Source organism: Gossypium hirsutum, chromosome D07, assembly GCF_007990345.1.
Source record: "Gossypium hirsutum isolate 1008001.06 chromosome D07, Gossypium_hirsutum_v2.1, whole genome shotgun sequence".
NCBI classification, from domain to species: domain Eukaryota; kingdom Viridiplantae; phylum Streptophyta; class Magnoliopsida; order Malvales; family Malvaceae; genus Gossypium; species Gossypium hirsutum.
In genome coordinates this window covers 52488622-52508660 of record NC_053443.1, presented here as the reverse complement: position 1 = coordinate 52508660, position 20039 = coordinate 52488622, and the positions used below count along the sequence as shown (strand labels likewise).

The window sequence follows — 20039 nt, the reverse complement described above, 5'->3', positions numbered from 1 at the left end:
TATAAAACATGAACTTGATAAATGATATTTGAAATGAAACGATGTTGAGAAATGGTATAACATGTGTATATATATGAAATGTAACAAACGACAACATGTGAAAGATCATGCGAACTAATTAAAATGAGCTCTGAGGTTCGATATGGTAATGAAATGAATCAATGGATTTAGAAAAGAAACGAACTTGTGTCACATATGAGAATATGATATGATGATAGAATGTATATAATATATATATGAATGTGGTATGTTACATGATATTGGTAAAAAAATTGATACATGAGACATACATATTGGTTGATGATGTTGAAAGTACTATTGTCTTGAATTATTAAAGTACCATTAAGCTTTATCACTCAGCATACGATTTTGTTTATTTTTGTGTATAAGTATTGATAGATTTCGAAGTCCCAAGAAGTGATTCAACATCCAATTTGCAGTTCTCGACTCAACAATTTTTGTATAGTTCTTTATGTTTTCAATATATGACATGTACCTAAGGTTAAGTCGATTTTATAATACGAATTGTCATTTTGGTACTTGAATGGGAAATGTTATCTTGAATGTGAGCAAATGATTGAAAGTATACTTATACATGTAAGAAGTTATGATTTAGAATGTATTGGATATATTAAAATGAATTGAATTACTTTTGAGCCATGTAAACCGATTGAATTGTGTACTTGGAAGGTTTGAGTTAAATGATGTAAAAATACAAGTGATTCTACCTTCAGAGTCGCGACACCACCCTTTGATGTCATGACACCAAGCTCATGTTCTCAAAGTCATGACTCTCATCTGTTTAAATTGTGACACTGTAGTCCCTCGCCCTCAAAGCCATGACACCACTATATCAAAACCGCGACGTCAAGCTTCTATCTTCGATATCGTGACATGATTCTTTCATGGCCACAATGCCAACTCAATACTTTGTAAAATTTTACATTTTAGTCTTCAACCAAAATTGATTCTTCGAAAGAGCTTTCGTAAGCTCATTTAAATCTCGTATTTGATTATATAACATACTGTAATTATGTATTGAGCATAATAGCATGTCTAGACTATTTAATTGAATTGGAAATAAGATCATAATTGCTCTGGCAATAAATGTGACATCTCGTAGTTATGACCCAACGATCAAATTGAGCATGGGGTGTTACACTATCATCTATTGTCATGTTATTGATTGTTAATACCACGTCAACACATTTTAATGTCATTACTATAGAGGTACCAAAGTGTGACGGAGTTGAAGTTTAAGTACCAGTTAAATACAAATGACCAAGTTACAAGGTGAAATATTTAGGGATAATATTTGATGCAGTGTTAGTATATTAGTATATGAGTTTCATGCACAATCAATTAATAATATTAAGACACCTCATCATTATGTAAAATAAAAAATAATGAAAGACTTATAAATATGTATTAAAAATTTTAGTTAAACATGACTAAAAATTAATTATAACTTTCTCATCTTCCTCATTGTATATCGAAATACTTTAAAATTCTAAATATATATCCATGCCAACAAAAGACAACTCTGTTCAATTTAAAGCTACACTTTGTTGATTTAGTTACGATATTAATTATAAATATAATTATAAGGAAGACATACCATGTTACAAATTCCAAACTAAACCATCATTTTATTCCCTCTTCCCTTTACCTCTAGTTTATCATTCAAGTTCTCTTTCTTTCTCTTCATTTACCTTGAAACAGAGTAGACATGGAGTGGCAACCGTGGCTTTGCAACAGCAAGCAGCGGTTTTGCCAGAAAGGAATCTTTCTTTCCTTGACAAAGATCAATAGTTCCCTGATTTGCCGGGATACTCCAATCGAAACCTTGCAAAAGCCTTGCAAACAACATGGTAGTCATTGAACTTCCAAGGACCACCCCGGGGCATCCTCTCCTTCCTCTACTGAACGATAAGAACCGCAATTCTGGCTCATCAAGCACCACTTCTTCGCCTTTATTACAATCCTGGAGGTGACGTTCTGGCTTGAACTTGCATGGCTCGTCCCAAACTTTAGGGTTCCGACCGAGTCCTACCCGGCTAAGGATGACATGGCTACCCTTAGGGATGAAGTAGTCGGCCACTGTTGTATCGATCAAGGACATGTGAGGAACGTTAAATGGGACGATGGGATGGAGTCTAAAGGCTTCTCTTGCGCATGATTTGATGTAGTTGAGTCGTGGGAGATCATACTCTTGTACTACCCTATCTTTTCCAACCACACCATCCAACTCATCTACTGCCTTTTGCAGCATCTCTGGTTTGTTTAACATCTCCGCAAGTGCCCATTCTAGGGCGTTTGATGGATTATCCAATGTTGCAATCATAATTTCCTGAAATTTAATAAAATACTTGATGATTTGCTAGGGTCGAGATATGATTCTCAATTAAGACGATAATCCGTATATTTATATGTTTTGATTGGGTTTAAAGTATATAATTTTGTAATTTTTAACACCTCATAATATAGTTTTGTTATAATTTTACACATCCCATATTTGTAGATTATGTGGACTTAAAAACAGTTAAGAGAGAAAGAGAAGCGTACGTTAATTTGAGCTTTGATCTCGTCCGTTGAAAGTAGCGGGATGTTACCATTTTCATCAGTCAAAGAAACCAAAACATCAAGCAAGTCTTGGGGTTCATGTTTTCTGCCATCTCTCCATTGTTGAATCCTATCTTCAATTATGGGATCATGATACTTCTCCAAAACTTTAGTTGCCTCTTCCATAACTTTCCCATGCCCCTCCAGGTCGAGGCCTCTCAAGAACGGTAAGTAATCGGATATACAAAAGGAATAAATATGAGCAAGAATGATGAAAATGGCGTCGACGTACTCTTCTTCCTCAAAACAAGGTCCACCATCTGCTTTCCCTTTTCCCAAGTATCTCCTATTAAACATCATCTTCCTTATTACATTGCCACAATAGTGTCGGGCAGCCAATCTTAAGTTCACAAGGCCGCCTTCATCACCATTTTTGCATTGGTTAAGCACGTAACGCACGAGGTTATCAGCTTCTTCACCTCTTTTCTCATGAAGCCATCGATGTGTTGCCTTTGAAAGCACTTCGTTAGCCATAACTCTCTTCATTTTCTTCCACTGATCTCCCAAGGGTCCAAAACCTGTGCCTAAGTAGCCTTTTGTTAGGACATCAGTGGCCATGGTAAGGGGTCTAGAAGCAAAAACAGCATCCTGTGTTTTAAAGAATTCGCGACTGATTTCAGGACTAGTGACGGGAATCACATGAACATTTCCTAGACGAATACAAGCAATTTCGGTGTTCATTTCTTCCATGAACGAGTGTATCCAATGAGATACCGATGTTTTCTTCTTGTTTATGATGAATTCAGGGAGGTTTCCCACAATAGGCCAAGGTTTAGGGCCTGGCGGAAGAGTGGGTTGCTTAGGCTTTTGGACCTTGCCTTGCCATTGGAGCTTGAAGAGGTACGGCAAAGCAAAAGTGATGAAAACAAGTAGGATGGAGAAGCTTAGCATTGTAGAAGGAGCGATGAACATGAAGTAATAGATTTCCATGGCAATATCAGATTTCTCTCGCTATATATAAAAGTTTAATACGCACTTAAAAGATTCACATCCAATTAAGCTACTCTCGTAACCGTTTTCATGATTAAAAAATATTAAAAATCAGAAAATTAATAAAAAATAATCATAAAATATAAAAATATTATAAAAAAAATGAGAGTTGATATAAACTTATAAAAATTATTAAAAATTATAAAAATATAAAAATTAAAGACTTTGAGTCAACCTGGTCTTAATTTAAAGCTTTTTATAAAAGTTCTTTAGCGTCAGTTGAACGAAAAAGTGATGAGAAACAGGTATATAAGCATGAAAGTTGTTTTATTCTATAAACGGTAGTTAGCAGGATAAAATTAAACCCTTGTATAACACAAGTTTAAGCATCTCCCTTCAAGAAAAGACGACATAAAATTAATTTTAATATGAGATCATCATACCATAGTGGGTTAGTTCGGCAATATGGCATATATTAATTAAACCTTTCCACTTATTATATATTTGCCTCACTTGCCTAAATTTTAATTTTGGTCGAGAGTTTTTCTATTTCTTAATTTATTTGTGTTGTAATAATTTTATTTTATTTATTCGGTTATATGTATATTTTTATCTGATTTTGTTATAATAATTTAATTTTACTAGTAGAAATTAATATTTACGTTTATACTTTGATTGTATTATTAATGTAAATTTTAAGATGTGAAAATGTTATTGCTACTATGTTTAAATAAGTTATTGATAATCTAATTTTATTTAAAATAATATTATTTAAAATAACAAGTATACTTAAAATATACGGTTATTTTGATAATTTAAATATTATAATAATAATTTAATGATTAATCACTAATAAAGCATTTGTATAATAAAATAGATATATTGTAAATTAATACTTTCTGCTCTTCAATTTTTATTTCTTTCTTAATAATCAATAAATTACCATAATAATTCATATATATTATTTATTTTATATAAAGACTGTACAATATATTAGTTTATATAAAGCTATTATATAAATAATGGAAATTTAATATTTAAAATTAAAATAATATTTTTTTACTTTACTGATTAGAGAAAAAGGTAATACTTTAAATATAAAATAATTCAATATAATTTTAACATTTTTATGTGTTAGCATGTAAATCAACAATATAATAAACAATAAAGGTATACTGGTTAGTTCAAAAAAAATTCTAAACTCATGTTTTTATATATACTAGTTTTTTTAAGTCACTTGTGTTACACATGTAATTACATGTTTGATTATTTTTATTAATTATATGTTTCTATTTCATTTAATTAATGTAAGTACTTTTAACTCAGCACTTTATAATTTAATCCAACCTAATACATGTTTTTCTATTTTTCAAAATAAATATTATTTATTAAATTAATTTTTCAATTAAATAATTTTCTCAACCCAATTTTAATTCCTTTTAAATCATGGCAACTGACCGCAAAAGAATCTATGAGAAAATATATTTAGTTTCTATATTCAACGGATTCACAATAACCAATTAATTTAATTTCATTTTCGAACTTCAATTATTTAATTAAATAATAATTCAAAAAACTTAAATTAACTCTTAAGTTATTTTCATACTTAGTTAGAAACCACATTCATTTCCGAACGTAACTCATTTATCTAACTTTATCATTTCCATCTTTATTCATTTTATTCAACATGCAATTCCTTTATGGTTTCAATGAGCTGGGGGAGGGACCGATTGGACATATGTAATTAGAGCTCAAAGGACTTATAATTAAGTTTCAGTTTTTAGCCTATTAATTATAAACTCATTTAGTCACGAAGTCATTCCACTATAGTATCGTGATTGAGCTCTCCCCAATTACATACCATTATGAAAGCTACTCGATCAGTGCTCGTCCAATAACCTTGTCATAAGTGTGTTACCTTCATAGGATATCCTTAATTTCTTTAGGATAAATTCGTTCTCCCAATATTATCTTATTTTATCTCATGTTGACCATTACGTCTATGTCTCTATCTTTGGAAGTCATTTACTTCGATGCCCAAGACAAAGTATCTCCCCAATTGGACTTGATAGATAACATCTTAGTCTTTCGATCAGTTTGCTCATTTTCGATTAGACTAAGGACATGTTTAGGTTTATATACTAATTTAAATTGTCTTTCCGCATGACAATCCAGCTACGTAATACTAGGAGTGAGCGTTCGACCGAATCAAGTCGAATCGAGTGAAAGTTTTTTGCGTTTATTGAGTTAATGAGTCATATTTTATCATTCTAACTCAATTTAAAATTTTTTAGAATCAATTTGAGTGAAATGAAATTTGAGTCGAGTCAAATCGAGTAAAATTATTCGAGTTAAATTAAAACTTAAACATGTCAAATTAAATTCTTGTTATAGTATAACTAATTTCATGTTAGAGCACATAAACTTGAACATATATACTTGAAAGGGACTAAAAAGGTATTTACACCAATATGTTATTAAAATTTTTTGAGTTAACCAAATTTTAATATTCAAATTTTAAATTTCAACTCAACTTGAACTCGAAACTTGAATTACTTATTCGAGTTTACTCAAATAACTCTATTTTATTAACTTGAAATTCGATTTTTTTTCAATTTTTTGAATCGAATCGAGTTTTGCTCACCCCTACGTAATACCGCTTAATATTAGTTAAACATTAGATAACCAGTGGGCTAATATTTGGTTCCATTTTGCTTAGCATGCAAAAACCATTAAGGTCAATATACAAAGGGTATTCATGTAGTTCATAAATAATTTTATTAAACCAATCTGTTCGAAAAAATTACAAGTATACAAACGAATATACTACACTCAAGACATTAGATCTAACAGAGTTGAGATAAGATATTCTTTGTTGACACCATTTTTTGGATGAAAAATGGGGTCGACTTGGATTTTGAAAAAGAAAACGAAAACGGAAGTCGCCACCAATCCTTTTTAATGAGGTGTGATTGGATCACCTCGAAAAGTGGTTGTTTTTTAATAAATGATTTAATTTTATTAAAACAACGATTTTGGTTCACGAAATTCAGAAAAACAGGTTTGGGAGTCGATTACGCACGAGGAAGGATTAGCACCCTCGATACGCCCAAAATTGGTACCTAGTTGATTACTTAATGTCTTAGTGTCGAAAATTGAGAACTTGAAAAATTTAAAAATACGATCCTTGTATTAAAATGAAAATTTTTGGGAAAAGAAGCATGTTTCACGTTATTCGAAAAAGAGAATCATATCCAGTAAGTTAGGACACAATGTCTCGAATTCCCGATACGCGAATGAAAAATGCTAAAATTTACTTATTTAAAAGATATTTAATTATCTCAGGTTTAGAAAAGGGATCATGCCCAGTAAGTTAGGACACGATCTTTTCTTAATTCCCGAGATCATTTAAAACTTGAGTTTAAAAAATTCACGTATTTAAATTTATTGTGAAAATCGAAACCCAGTAAGTTAGGGTACGACCTTCGCAAATCTAAACACGAGATTTTGCTTATTCAAATAAAATCATAATTTATACATCAAATAAAATTAATCTAACACAAAATAAAACATGGTGTCAATATGCGAATAAAAATGAATATGATGATAAGCATAAATAATATGAGCGAAGACTACGAAATAAATACAAAGACAAACTAATATAATACACAATCGCAAGCACATAAGCAATAAAATCAAAAAATTCATTTTAAATAGTGAAAATGTAAATAAAGAAATAAACAAAGAAAATGTATAAAACTATAAAAATATAAAAGATATATATGTGTGTATATACGTAAAAATAAAAATAAGAAGAACATATGTATATATATATTTAAAATCATGAGATATAAATGTGCAAGTGTGTATGTGTATACGGGTGTATATATAAAGTATAAATAATAATATATGTAAGTATGTATATATATATATATATATAAAATAAGTAAAATAAAATAAAAGTTTATAGGCGTATATATATAAATGTATAATGGAGCTAGACATATATATAGCAAAACGTATGTATATATATAAGCTAGAAAATATTTAAAAAGAGATATAGATATATATACATAATAAGATATAAAGATATTTATAATAAGGTATATATATATGTATATGAAAATTAAAAATGACATATAAATATGTAAATATGTAAGTAAATCATAATATATATATATATAGAAATAATATACACGCATAAATGTAAAAAAGGAAGTAAGGCCTACTTATGATATTTTTTCTATACGTAGATACATATACATATATAATAATCTTTTAGACATAAAAAAATAAAATAAAAAAAAGAAAAGAAGAAAAAATACACAAATGAAATAAAGACAATAATATCAACAAGAAATAATAATACTGTATAATAATACTAAAATATTTGATTTAATGGGGAGAATAAGTATAGTAGTCGATTTAGGATCAAATCGAAAAGAAAACAAAATTTTAGGGCCGTAATTAAAGATAAAAGAGACAAAAAAAGACTAAATTATAACGCGGATGAAAAGCAGAGGACCGAATAGGGAAATAACCCCTGTTGATTAAACGACGCCGTTCCAACGAAGTCAAAGCGCATAGCCTAGGGGCCAAACTGAAATAGAAGAAAAATTCGATGCCAAAATTGCAAATATAAAAAAAACTGCATTGAATACGCCTCAAAGGAGGGAGGACCTATGGCGCAAATATCCCCCTAAGGCATAACGCGCGGATCCTTCCCCCTGGGTCGGGTCACCGCGCGGGTCAAGGGGGAGGCCTAAAACGACACTGTTTTATTCTCTTTATAAAAAACCAATTTTTTTTTAAATTTCATTTTTCTCTTCTCCAAAAAACCAGAAAATTTTCCTCTCAAGGCTCTCTCTCCCTCTCCCTCAGCCCAGAATCCGACGAGGAGAGCCGCCGTCGACGCCGTCGCGCCGGCCACCGTACACGGTAGCCGAAAATTTGAAAAGGTATTTTTTTTACGTTTATACGTTATAGATAGTTTTAAAAAAATAAAACAAATAAAATCAAATACAAATAGTTTCGAAAAAACAAAAATAAAGAAAAAAATAAAAATAGAAAACGAAAAGAGATATACCAAAATAGGGTTTTGAATCTTCTTTTTTTTCGCTTTTTTATTTCTTTTTCTTCAAATCTTGTAAAAGGTTACAAAAAGAGATCCCCCCTTTACAATGGTTTTCAATCGGTTTTTTATATCCCAATACAAAATCCTATCCCCCCTTTTGTACTGCGGTTTGCTTTGTTTGCAGGTAACTGATGTTGATGGAGCAAGTGGGCGACGGTGACAGGCGGTGGCAATGTCAGAGGGCAGGGCAAGTGGACGTACGGCGCTGGCCAGGGGCGGCTGAAGAGTTGGTGGCGGCAGTACTAGGGTTTCAGAAAAGCTGAAACCCTAGTTTGACTGTTGGGGTTGGTGAGTTGGGCCATTCGGGTTTTGGGCTTATTGTTTGCATTTGGGCTGGTCCATTTAATTTTGTAATGTAATTAGGCCGTTTGGGCTGAGGTTTTGGTTTGCTGTAAAAATGGGTGTGAATTTGGGCTTTTATTGGGCTGCTGTATTTGTTTTGCTGGTAAGGGTAGGTTTTGGGTGTTGGGTTGTGGTGTGTTGTAATTGGGCCCTGGGTCAAAAATTGGGCTTGTACATTCTTAACTAAGTGCATAGAAACTCGTAAGTCATGCATCTCGAAAGAACTATGATGTAAATTGATTTGAAGCCTTATTATTAGTGGTTGGGCATGGAAAAACTAAATTTGTAACAAAGTGCTTAACTGCCTAGCAAGTGAAGGCGACACGCCAAGTTCCCTCATATTGTTGCAACCTATTATAACTCCTAAGTGGAAATGGGAGTGAATTGTCATGGATTTTTTAATTAGATTGCCTCTCACCCTAAGAAAAAAAGGATGGTGTTTAGGTAATTGTGGATATATTGACTAATTCGACGCACTTTGATCCTATTAAAACGGATTGTTCTTTGGATAAATATGTCGAGCTACACATTTCAGAGATAGTGAGGTTACATGGTATGCCTACTTTCATTCAATAGAGAACCAAGATTTATATCAAGATTTTGGGGGAATTTACATGAAGCTTGGGTACTCGATTGAAATTCAGTATAACATTTCACCTTCAAACGGATGAACAATCAAAATGAGTGATCCAAATTATAGAATATATGTTGAGGAGTTGTGTTATCAAGTTTGAGGAGAGTTTGAAAGTACCATCCTTTAGTTTAAGTCACTTACAACAACATTTATTAGTCAAGTAAGATGGAGCCTTATGAAGGATTGTGTAGTAGAAGATGTAGAACACATTTTTGCCAAACAAAGTTGAGTGAAAATAAGTTAGTGGACCCAAATTTGATACAAGAGACTGAAGACAATCTGAAGGTATTCCAAGATCGATTGAAAGTCACGTTTAATCAACAAAAGTCTTATGCCGATTTGAAAAGAAAAGACATTGAATTTAATGTGGGCAACAAGGAATTTTTAAAAGTATCTCCTTGAAAGAAAGTTCTCTAATTTGAAAGAAAAGACAAATTGTGTTTGAGATTCATGAGACCTTATTGCTAGAGTTAGATAGAATTCACAATGTTTTTCATGTCTCCATGTTAAAAAAAATATAGATCTGACTCGTCTCGCATCATAACTCATGAGAAAGTGAAAATTCAACTAGATTTGATTTATGAGGAGAAACCAGTCAAGATTCTGCTCAGGAGATTAAGGAACTCCAAAATAAGATAATATTTTTGGAGAAAGTATTATGGAAGGACCACAAAGTTGAAGACGTATCTTGGGAAAGCAAGAGGATAATGAGACAACAACACCCACAGTTTTTTTATTCAAGTAAAGTTTTGAGAACAAAATTTTCTTAAGGATGAGAGAATTGTAACAACTCCAAATTTCTGATGCCATAATTTGGCACCTTTCTAGGAAGTGTATGAAAAATTCACGAGAAATGAAATTTCATTTAATTAGTTAAAGTGGAGTGCAATGAGTTTTCTCAAAAGAAATGTATGAATTAAATTGAAAAACAATAAGAAGAAAAGGATTAAAAAATAATTTTTCCAAAAAAAAATGAGATAAAATGAATGTGAATATTGTTAATATTAAAACCGGTATTTTAAACTTTTCACAAGAGTTTATATTTAGAATTTTATAAAATAGGAATTCATGAAAAGAATTTTCCTTGTATCATTTGGCCACCCAAGAAGAGAATCTTTCTGCTTGCTAACTTGATCCTTTCTCTTCAATCCAACTAAAATTTCACCCTTTCGATTTGATCCTTTCACTAAAACCCACTTAAAAACCCTCTCTTGAACTTATTTCCAACATCATCTTCCCCATTAAAACCTCGGGTTTCACTTGGATAATGAGAGAAAAGTGAATGGAAGGTAAGAAAGTTGGTACTCTTCATTTCATCATATTCATTAAAGATATTTATGTTTATTAGATAGGTGAGTATTAAATATGCGTATTCAGTGTGAAGTTAAAGAGAAAGAGTTGGAGAAGGATGCTTCAAACAAAGGGAAAGAGAAAATAGTTGAGAAAATAAGAAAGTGAAAAGTTTTCTTCCATTGTGTTCATTTTAGAGGGTAAATTCTTATGGAGATCTCTTTACCTTAAAATGGATATTTCTATTAACAATGCTTTAAATAATTAATTAGCTAAGTAAGAAATTAGATATAATTAATTAATGATAATGTTATTCTGTGAAATTGTGAAACAGTGATGATGAGGCTTAATATGAAAATGACATGAGTTATGGATGAAGCAAGAATATTGTGTTATAGTGTGTTAGATTATTGTCATAAATAGAATTTATGGCTTGATTTTCTAGATAAATTAAAATAATAAGATGTTTATATATAAATTTGAATATAAAGTGTAATCCTATTAGTATATTAATCTTTCTTTTTTTATCTTCTTAGTTAAAACTAATTTAAATAATAAGATAGACATAATGATTTTTTGGTCCTCTAATTTTACAAAAAAAAATTATTTTCGTCTTTTATTTATTTTTTTGTCTTTTTTTAGTCATTGAACTTGCATTATTTGTCAAATCACTCTAAAAGAGATAAAAAAGTTAATGTTTGCTAACTTTTCTGACATAGCGTATATGTGGATTGCCATGTGTATCCACATTAGCAATTAATTAATTTTGAAAATTTTAAAAATATTTTTTTTCATATTTTTATACTTTTAAAATAATTTTAATTTTTTTATATTTAAAACATAATTAATTGCTTATGTGACATTTACGTGGCAATTCCAGTAACTTTTTCATCTATTTTGGAATGATTTGACAAATTTAAACGAAGAGCTAATTTTTTTTTTGTAAAGTTGGAGGGTCAAATAAGTCATTACACCAATAAAATATTTATAAACTTGAATAATTTTTTTGTTTTTTAGTGAATTACAAGAAGAGGGCAAAGCACTAACAACAATGCGACTTGAACCCAAGTCACACTTAGGACAGTAAACACCTTAACTATCAAGCCGATACATGGGTCCATAAGCTTGAATAGTTTCAACTATAGTGAAAGTGTAATTCAAAATTTGAACAGATTTTATTTAGTCAATTTTTTATTAATTTTAATATGATAATATTTTTTTGTGTTTAAGTAAGAAATAATTTAAAATAATATGATATTACTTATTTATAAATTTGAATAGTGGAAGTGATAATAAAAATTAATTCAAGATGAATATATTCATCGGATTTTATTTATTTAACTTTTTTGTATTTGATTTCAAGATAACAATAAAAATAATGAAGTGAAATTCAAAATGTAATTTAGTATTTTATCAGATTTTATCTAATCAATTTGTTTATTAATTATTGTATACTTTAAAACAATAATGTATTGCTTACTTATAAATTGAAAAGCCTAAATTGCAATAAAAAGTATAATTCAATTTATTGAATTGTATTTACTTTTTGATGTTAAATATAATCAATAAATTTGTCTATTTAAATTTTAATTAATAATAAAATATTTTAAAAAGGCATAAATTTTATATGTAAAAATATGAAGGTTAGGTGACAATTTGGTCACCCGTTTTTTTTATTCTATTTTAATAAGAACACCCCACATGATATGTCTTTATATATGGCACTTGATAAAGTAACATCCATTAAAAAAATATCTACAAATATAAAAATTATAAATTTTTATTAAATTCAATATTTCATAATATATCAATTATATCAAATATAAAATTCAAATATATATTCAAAAAATATATAAAAATTTATTACGTTAATTTTTTATAATTTATCAATTATATAAAATAAAATAATTATAAAACATTATATGAAAACAAAAAATTCTAAAAAGTTAAAATGCATATTAAAATTTAAAATAGTTAGTTAAACTTTTAGAATTGAAAAAAGTCAAAAATTAAACATATATTTTTCAATAACAAATATATAAATAAATAAAACATAACAATCAACGACACATCAACCGTCAACAGTCAATGGCCATGTCATTGATGACATTAGGGGGAAAATAAATTATAGATAACCTTATTAAATTTTAATTTTAATTTCGCTTCAATTTTTCTTTTTAAAGTTCAACTTTAATTTTATACCTATTGGAGAGGACCAACTCCTTTTAGAAAAGTCTTTAACGTGTCATCCTCAAGCCAACCGACCCAAACCTTTAACAATCGAAGGTATTGTCCACAGCTTTCACGGACAGGGCAAATGACCAAAAAAAGCCCTTTTTTTTCAAAAATTACCGAAATGGGCCAATTAGCTAATTATTTACCGGAATGGTCCATTTTCCGCGAAATCGCGTCCACGTCAGCGCGATTTGCTGACGTGGACACAAATAGCGCCCTCTAGGACGCGATTTGCTGACGTGGCATGAACAGTTTATGTTTTTTAGCTTGGAAAACTTTGAAAGGCCATAACTTTTCGCTCGGTTATCCGATTGAGACGATTTTTTTTATTTCGAATAACTTTTCGAGATCTACGCGCTGACAAACTGCCGAAGGCGTTTTGCCGCACTTTTCGTCAAAAAAGATCCTTTTTTACCCCTAAATTTCAATTTTTTCGGTTCAAAATTGAATTTTGTACTTGTTGCTATTGATGTAATATTGAAGAGTTAATTGATTCAAAAGATTCAAAATTGTTACCAACAAAATTTGAACCAAGGTACTAAAGGAAAAGAGCAACCATCTTAACCAACTAAGCTAAACTAATTAATTGATATATTATAAAAATACTGTTATTATCTTAATTATATTACTTATGTTCTAACGATTTATCGGACCTATTCCATACACATGTCAAATCAAAAGAAATAATACAACAATTTCGTAAAAAAAATCCAGTGTTTACTCCGAATAAATAAGGAAAATAATGATTTGAATGTTTCAAAATTCAATTTTGAACCGAAAAAATCGAAATTTAGGGGTAAAAAAGGATCTTTTTTGACGAAAAGTGCGGCAAAACGCCTTCGGCAGTTTGTCAACGCGTAGATCTCGAAAAGTTATTCGAAATCAAAAAAAATTGTCTCAATCGGACAACCGAGCAAAAAGTTATGGCCTTTCAAAGTTTTCCAAGCTAAAAAACATAAACTGTTCATGCCACGTCAGCAAATCGCGTCCTAGAGGGCGCTATTTGTGTCCACGTCAGCAAATCGCGCTGACGTGGACGCGATTTCCTGGCGCATACCCTGACATCGCGCTGACGTGGACGCGATTTCGCGGAAAATGGACCATTCCGGTAAATAATTAGCTAATTGGCCCATTTCGGTAATTTTTGAAAAAAAAGGGCTTTTTTTGGTCATTTGCCCTCACGGAGAGTCATGTACAATTCATGGAAGGGACATCTCAGTTGGTGGAGACAAGTACTTGCAAAACTTAAAAAATGTGTCAATACGGGGCTTGTGAATAATAATGGGGGTACTGGGGTGTCCCACAGCTCAAATCACCTTTAAACTTTGGTTGGTGGTTTGAGTCATGAGACACCCAGGTACCCCGTTATTATTCACACGACCCATACTAACTCCTTTCTCGAGTCTTGCAGGTAACTATCTCCGCTAATCAAAACTTCTCTTAAGGTGAACTGTACATGGCTCTCCATGGAGGCTGGGGACAAAATCTCGACATGGGAACAATCTCTTCAATTGTTGAGGGTCTGAATTGACCACTTCAAAGACTTCTCTAAAATAAATTGGTCCTCCCTCAATAATATCTAATCAAACTCAAGGCCTAAAATTATTATTTATACTATTATTTAAGTATGTGATTGAGTTGGTGTCACAAATCAATTCGATATCAATTTAGTTAATGAAATTAGTAAAATAATCTTACTTATTTTAAATAAATTATATTATTACAAGGACACTTTTATCTTTTTCTTATTTAAAAAACAATAAGAAATTTGTAAATATAGAAATTTTAACTCATACAACCAGAATGTATAAATATTTTCTTTACCACTACAATCAAAACTTTATTTAAATTTTTTTATACATTTCATGTTATTACACAAATTGTTTCACCCACATTGTTTGTATGTCTATTCTTTTATATTTACTATTATTTAAGTGTGTAACTGAGTTGGTGTCACAAGACTATATATAACATCCCAAAATTTTTTATGTTGGAACTCGTATCATACCAAGGATCAATTAAATAAAAATTTTGAGTGTTGGTTAAATGTGGACCATTTATTAATTAAATACGACATTGGGAAACACATCGAAAATTAAATTCATATACATATGGTAAAAATAACTTATGGACTAAATTGCAAGAGAAAGAGAATTGACATATTCAATTTAAGGGGAAGAAAATGATGAAATAGTGGAGGAGGACTTAATTATAGGGATAGCAAATCGGTGTGTCACAGCTATGGTGAAGGTAATGAACAAAATGTAAATTTAAAGTGACTAAAGATGTGACTTGCTAAGACCGTAGCATGTAATTAGACCAAAACTCAAATTACATGTTAGTGGGTAACTTAATCATGGCCATTAATGGCCACTAATTTGATGTAAAGCTACTTGTCACCATAAGATGAAAGGAAAATTAAGAATTAAATTTAATTAAAATTAGCTTAATTCTTTCTCTCTCCCACCGAACATAAAAAAGAAAGAATGGAAGTGGGATTCTCATCTTGTCCCACGGCTATTAAACAAGAAGGAAGAAAAGAAAGAAAATTCCAAGTTCTTCTCCAATCCGTGAGCTCAACTCAAGTGGGAAGCAATTTTTCTTTGAATTTTGGTTTAATTGACTGGGTGAAGTGATAGTTAAGTATGAACCCATTCACTTGGTTATTGAATTTAAAAGGAAAATGCAAGGATGAACATGGTTGAACACCTAGAAAATCTAGAGATATAAGGCTTGATCAAGTATGTTTAATGGTTTTTAGACTTGGTTTTTGGTAAAAATGAGTTTAAAGTGGTGTAAATAAACTAGGGATGAAGTTAGACTAAGATTTGGATAAAGGATGCTCATGACACCATTGTTAGATGCTTGGAGAGCTTATGAAAAATAAAAAATAAAAACTAGATGCTTAATCATGTTTTTGGATTGCTTGAGGTTATTAGAGTCGAAATTAAATTTGAATGGAAGGATGGTGAGTTATATGAAATTCAGATCTTAAACACTAAGAGTTAAAGATTATAAAAGGTATTATTATAGGTTCAAAAAAATTTCTAAAATATTTTTACATAGATTATAGATGGATAAATTAGAGATATATATGATAACAAAATATTGTTCAAACCTTATAAAATGTTGGATGGAAATTACATAGTCATGGAATCATAATTACGTACGAAACTTACCACAAATTCTGCTTAAATTCATATACGAAGACTCCGCCTTACATGCTTTCTATTCTATACGTTACTCTATACGTAGACTACTTTTTTGGTCATACGTGGATTTCAACATCGTGTTTTAAAAAATTGAAAATCTATCTTATCAATTTACCTTTTATTTTTTTTCTCTAAAATTTGATCAGAAATTAGGGTCAAAATTAAATTGTAACATTTATGATAATAAAAATGTAATTTCACCATTTTAATAATTCATATTTTTTATAATCTTTAAAGGATTAAATTAAAATTTTATCATTTTTAGGGAGGGTCAAAATGTAATTTTATCTTTACTAATTTAAAATTTTAAAAAAATTAAAAGACTTAAATGGAAATTTTTTTATTTTAGGGGCAAGCCCCTACCAACCTCCTAACTACGCCCTTAATCATCAATCTTTTAAAAAATTGTTTTTTATAATGAAAATACGGACTAAAAGTTTAATTTTTTAAGCATTGTCATAACCTTCATACTTTTTTTGGATTTTTATGAACTTTTTATATATTTTTAATATTTTTATAATTTTTAAATTATTTATTGATATAGTATATAAGATAAATAATGTCACATTAACATAAAATATATGTTGATTGTCATACATGTTGTTACACCAACATCGTTTATAAAATTATCTTTTTAGTTAGCTTTACGGTTAAAAGCAAGCAATTTGCTTAAAAAAATAAAAATTAAATTGATAAAAATGTAAATATTAAGGACTAAATGTGCAATTATACCTAAAAAATTTTATATTTCCTCTCCTATCTTTCTCAACGTTTTCCTCCGTCTGATGGTTTAATATGACCGACCCGAGTCGTCTCCTATGTCGTTTAGCAGTATCTTGCATGGTGATTTCCTGTCTTTAGAAAGTCACCAGAAGACAAAGCTGAAAACACTATAAATATATGTACTTCTGCCAACCATTTCATTTCCTCTCTATAAGGTTTGCTAATTTAAATGCAGAATCTGAGGCAACTTTACCAATGTTGCTTTATTACAAGGAAGTCCTTTCTATCGTCTTCCTCTACACTGCTTTCTTTGATTCCCAAATATCTTTGCCTCCCAACTCTTCACCCTGTTTCTTGGATTTTTCTCCCTAAAGGTATGCACCTTTTTTTTACACAGTGTCTGCGGATTATCCAATTCGAAAGCAGAGGCGAGCCAGTTGCATTATTTTGACCCCCAAAAAGTTATATGTTTCAAAATGAAACTTTTTTTTTTACTAAGAAACTTTTTGACCTTTTTTTAAGATTTTAAGAGTAGGGACAATGATCATAAATTCTTGCCCTATCCCAATCTTTTAAAAGTGTTGTTTTACCCGGTAAATATATATATATATATATATATGCATGTATATGCACTTATTCAAAACTGGGATTTTACCATTTTTAAAGTTTGGTTTTAGAATGGGTCCATTTCAGCCAGCTCTGTTTTCTGAAAATATATATATATAAGAAGAATATAAGACAGAGTAGAGATTCTGGTCTTCAATATTTAACGGGTCGTGTCTTGGTTAGAACTTGGAACTTGGAACTTGGAACTGGTCTCATTGAAAACTTAATCAAAACCTTTTTTTCTTTTTTTTGTTCTTTTAATTTCTTCAGGTCAATATAAGAGTAACTCGATAAGCTCCTCTGCGAGAAATATGTCGACTTCAACAATTGCATTAGCAGTTGAAAAGCAAATGGTCCTTGAAAATGGGGTTCAACAGGTTGAATTACTTAATAGGGTGGAGGATTCATATGGTGGGATCATCCTAAACATGGAGGAACCTATGGAATCTGAGGCATTCGTCTATTCACTCAGAGCTTCAATATCACAATGGAAGCAACAGGTCAGTGATCCCATCTGTCTGTCTCTTCATCTTAATAGCTTTGATAAAGAATTTAAGTGATTTTTAAATCGGCAAACCACAAACCATTTTGCAGGGGAAGAGGGGCGTCTGGATTAAATTGCCTATTCAACTTGTTAATCTGGTTGAACCGTCGGTTAAGGTAAATGCATTGGAATTTCGATAGTTCAAGATTGGGGTTTTCTGGTTTGAGTATTGCAATGGTGGTGTAATTCATTGTTTTGGAATTTGCCAGGAAGGGTTTACGTACCACCATGCGGAACCAGATTATATAATGCTTGTGAAGTGGATCAGTAACTCTACCAATACCATACCCGAAAATGCATCACACCGTGTGGGGATTGGTGCTTTTGTCATCAATGACCAAAGAGAGGTAATCCCTTTTATTAATGGAAGATAGAGCTTTCTCTATGTCGCCATGTTTGGGTATTCTTTGTGAAAAAAATGAAAAGAACAGAAAAATCTAACATTGACCCTGACATTCTAATTTTTAGGTGCTTGTAGTTCAAGAGAATAATGGCACGTTCAAAGGCAAAGGTGTGTGGAAATTCCCTACCGGAGTCGTTAACGAGGTGAGTCAAGCTAGTAACATGGTGTTTTTGTACTTTAATCTTTTTGCCTTTAACTGAAATTTTCTGTTCACAGGGTGAGGATATTTGCATGGCAGCAATCAGGGAAGTTAAAGAAGAGACAGGGGTAAGTCAAGCAAATGGATTTTTCCTATATGAACAATTCTTAAGGTTCTCTCTTGCTACATGAGTCTAACCATAGTGTTCATTTTCTTTCAGATCGACACTGAATTTGTGGAAATTTTAGCATTTAGGTATTCCCTTTATATTGATTGTTTTTTGAAATGAATATGTAGTTCTTCAGGTGATTTACATACTGGGAGAGTGTTGGTTTTCTAACTTATGTCTCTCTGATCTTTCCCTCTAAACAGGCAAAGCCACAAGTCGTTCTTCAAGAAATCGGATTTGTTTTTCGTTTGCATGTTACGTCCACTCTCGTTCGACATCCAGAAGCAAGATACAGAGATTGAAGCTGCTCAGGTACATTGTCATAAACATGCATGAAAAGACTGCTAATTCTAGGAGCTTATTTGTCGATGGAAATGGTTCTTTTAATGCAAAAAAACATAATTTGATTATGGCACAACTTATAGATGAATGTCCCTGAAATCTTGGTACCCAAGGTGAAGGCCTGACCCATTACACCGATCTTGCTGGCTTGGATTGTTTAAGTTGCCAAGAAAGATGGCCCTACTTTAACATTGCAATGCTGAGATAACAAACCAGAATTAATCTTTCCCTCTTTTGTTTTCTTTTCCAGTGGATGTCGATCAACGAATATGCAGCACAACCTTTTATCCAGAAATATGATGGCTTTAGAAGTGTTGCCAACGTATGCTTAGCAAAGTTAGAGAAGGACTACGCTGGATTTTCCCGGATTCCGACAACCACAGCTTCTGGGAAAACTAGTTACGTATACTTCAACAGCAGAGATCTGAGCAAGCTGTAAGCAGCAGTGTCAAGGTCACTGATAATGAATAAAATTCAAATTGTTTTCATGCACAAGCTGATACAAAAGAAACTCAAGCTTGGTTGTATAGTTTAATAAAGCTACCTATGTATATCTTGTCATTGTCATGTTATGATTGTGATTAAGATATTATATATTCCATTCGTATTATTTAATTTCAAGGTTAATTGAATGCAGAAGTATTGCAGTACTGTGAAATGCTGAATCAGGTTGTTATATATATAAATATATATAACATGAGGCTAGTAGTATAT

General features: G+C 31.0%; 2 protein-coding genes across 2 annotated transcripts; one reads left to right on the top strand and one right to left on the bottom strand.

The window, feature by feature from the left end:
* Positions 1 to 1500: 1500 nt before the first annotated feature.
* LOC107954985 (phenylalanine N-monooxygenase CYP79D16) lies at positions 1501 to 3527 on the bottom strand. Its single transcript, XM_016890680.2, has 2 exons — positions 2566 to 3527; positions 1501 to 2350 (listed from the first exon to the last, which is right to left on the bottom strand). The coding sequence occupies exons 1-2, from the start codon at positions 3511 to 3513 to the stop codon at positions 1709 to 1711; spliced, it is 1590 nt and encodes a 529-aa protein (XP_016746169.2). The 5' UTR covers positions 3514 to 3527; the 3' UTR covers positions 1501 to 1708.
* A 13790-nt stretch (positions 3528 to 17317) lies between these two features.
* LOC107954984 (nudix hydrolase 2) lies at positions 17318 to 19935 on the top strand. The gene is made up of 9 exons (XM_016890679.2): positions 17318 to 17496; positions 17999 to 18228; positions 18323 to 18388; positions 18482 to 18619; positions 18741 to 18818; positions 18892 to 18942; positions 19035 to 19069; positions 19187 to 19295; positions 19576 to 19935. Exons 1-9 carry the CDS (start codon positions 17352 to 17354, stop codon positions 19762 to 19764), a joined length of 1041 nt encoding a protein of 346 aa, XP_016746168.1. The 5' UTR covers positions 17318 to 17351; the 3' UTR covers positions 19765 to 19935.
* Positions 19936 to 20039: the final 104 nt, after the last annotated feature.

What these genes read in the sequence shown, in the direction of transcription:
- LOC107954985 (XM_016890680.2), bottom strand. Translation starts at nt 3,513, where the DNA reads ATGCTAAGCTTCTCCATCCTACTTGTTTTCATCACTTTTGCTTTGCCG. An exon ending in AGATCAAAGCTCAAATTAAC is followed by an intron (nt 2,351 to 2,565) that starts GTACGCTTCTCT and finishes ATTAAATTTCAG; the next exon opens with GAAATTATGATTGCAACATT.
- LOC107954984 (XM_016890679.2), top strand. Translation starts at nt 17,352, where the DNA reads ATGCAGAATCTGAGGCAACTTTACCAATGTTGCTTTATTACAAGGAAG. An exon ending in TGGTTGAACCGTCGGTTAAG is followed by an intron (nt 18,389 to 18,481) that starts GTAAATGCATTG and finishes GGAATTTGCCAG; the next exon opens with GAAGGGTTTACGTACCACCA. An exon ending in TCATCAATGACCAAAGAGAG is followed by an intron (nt 18,620 to 18,740) that starts GTAATCCCTTTT and finishes TCTAATTTTTAG; the next exon opens with GTGCTTGTAGTTCAAGAGAA.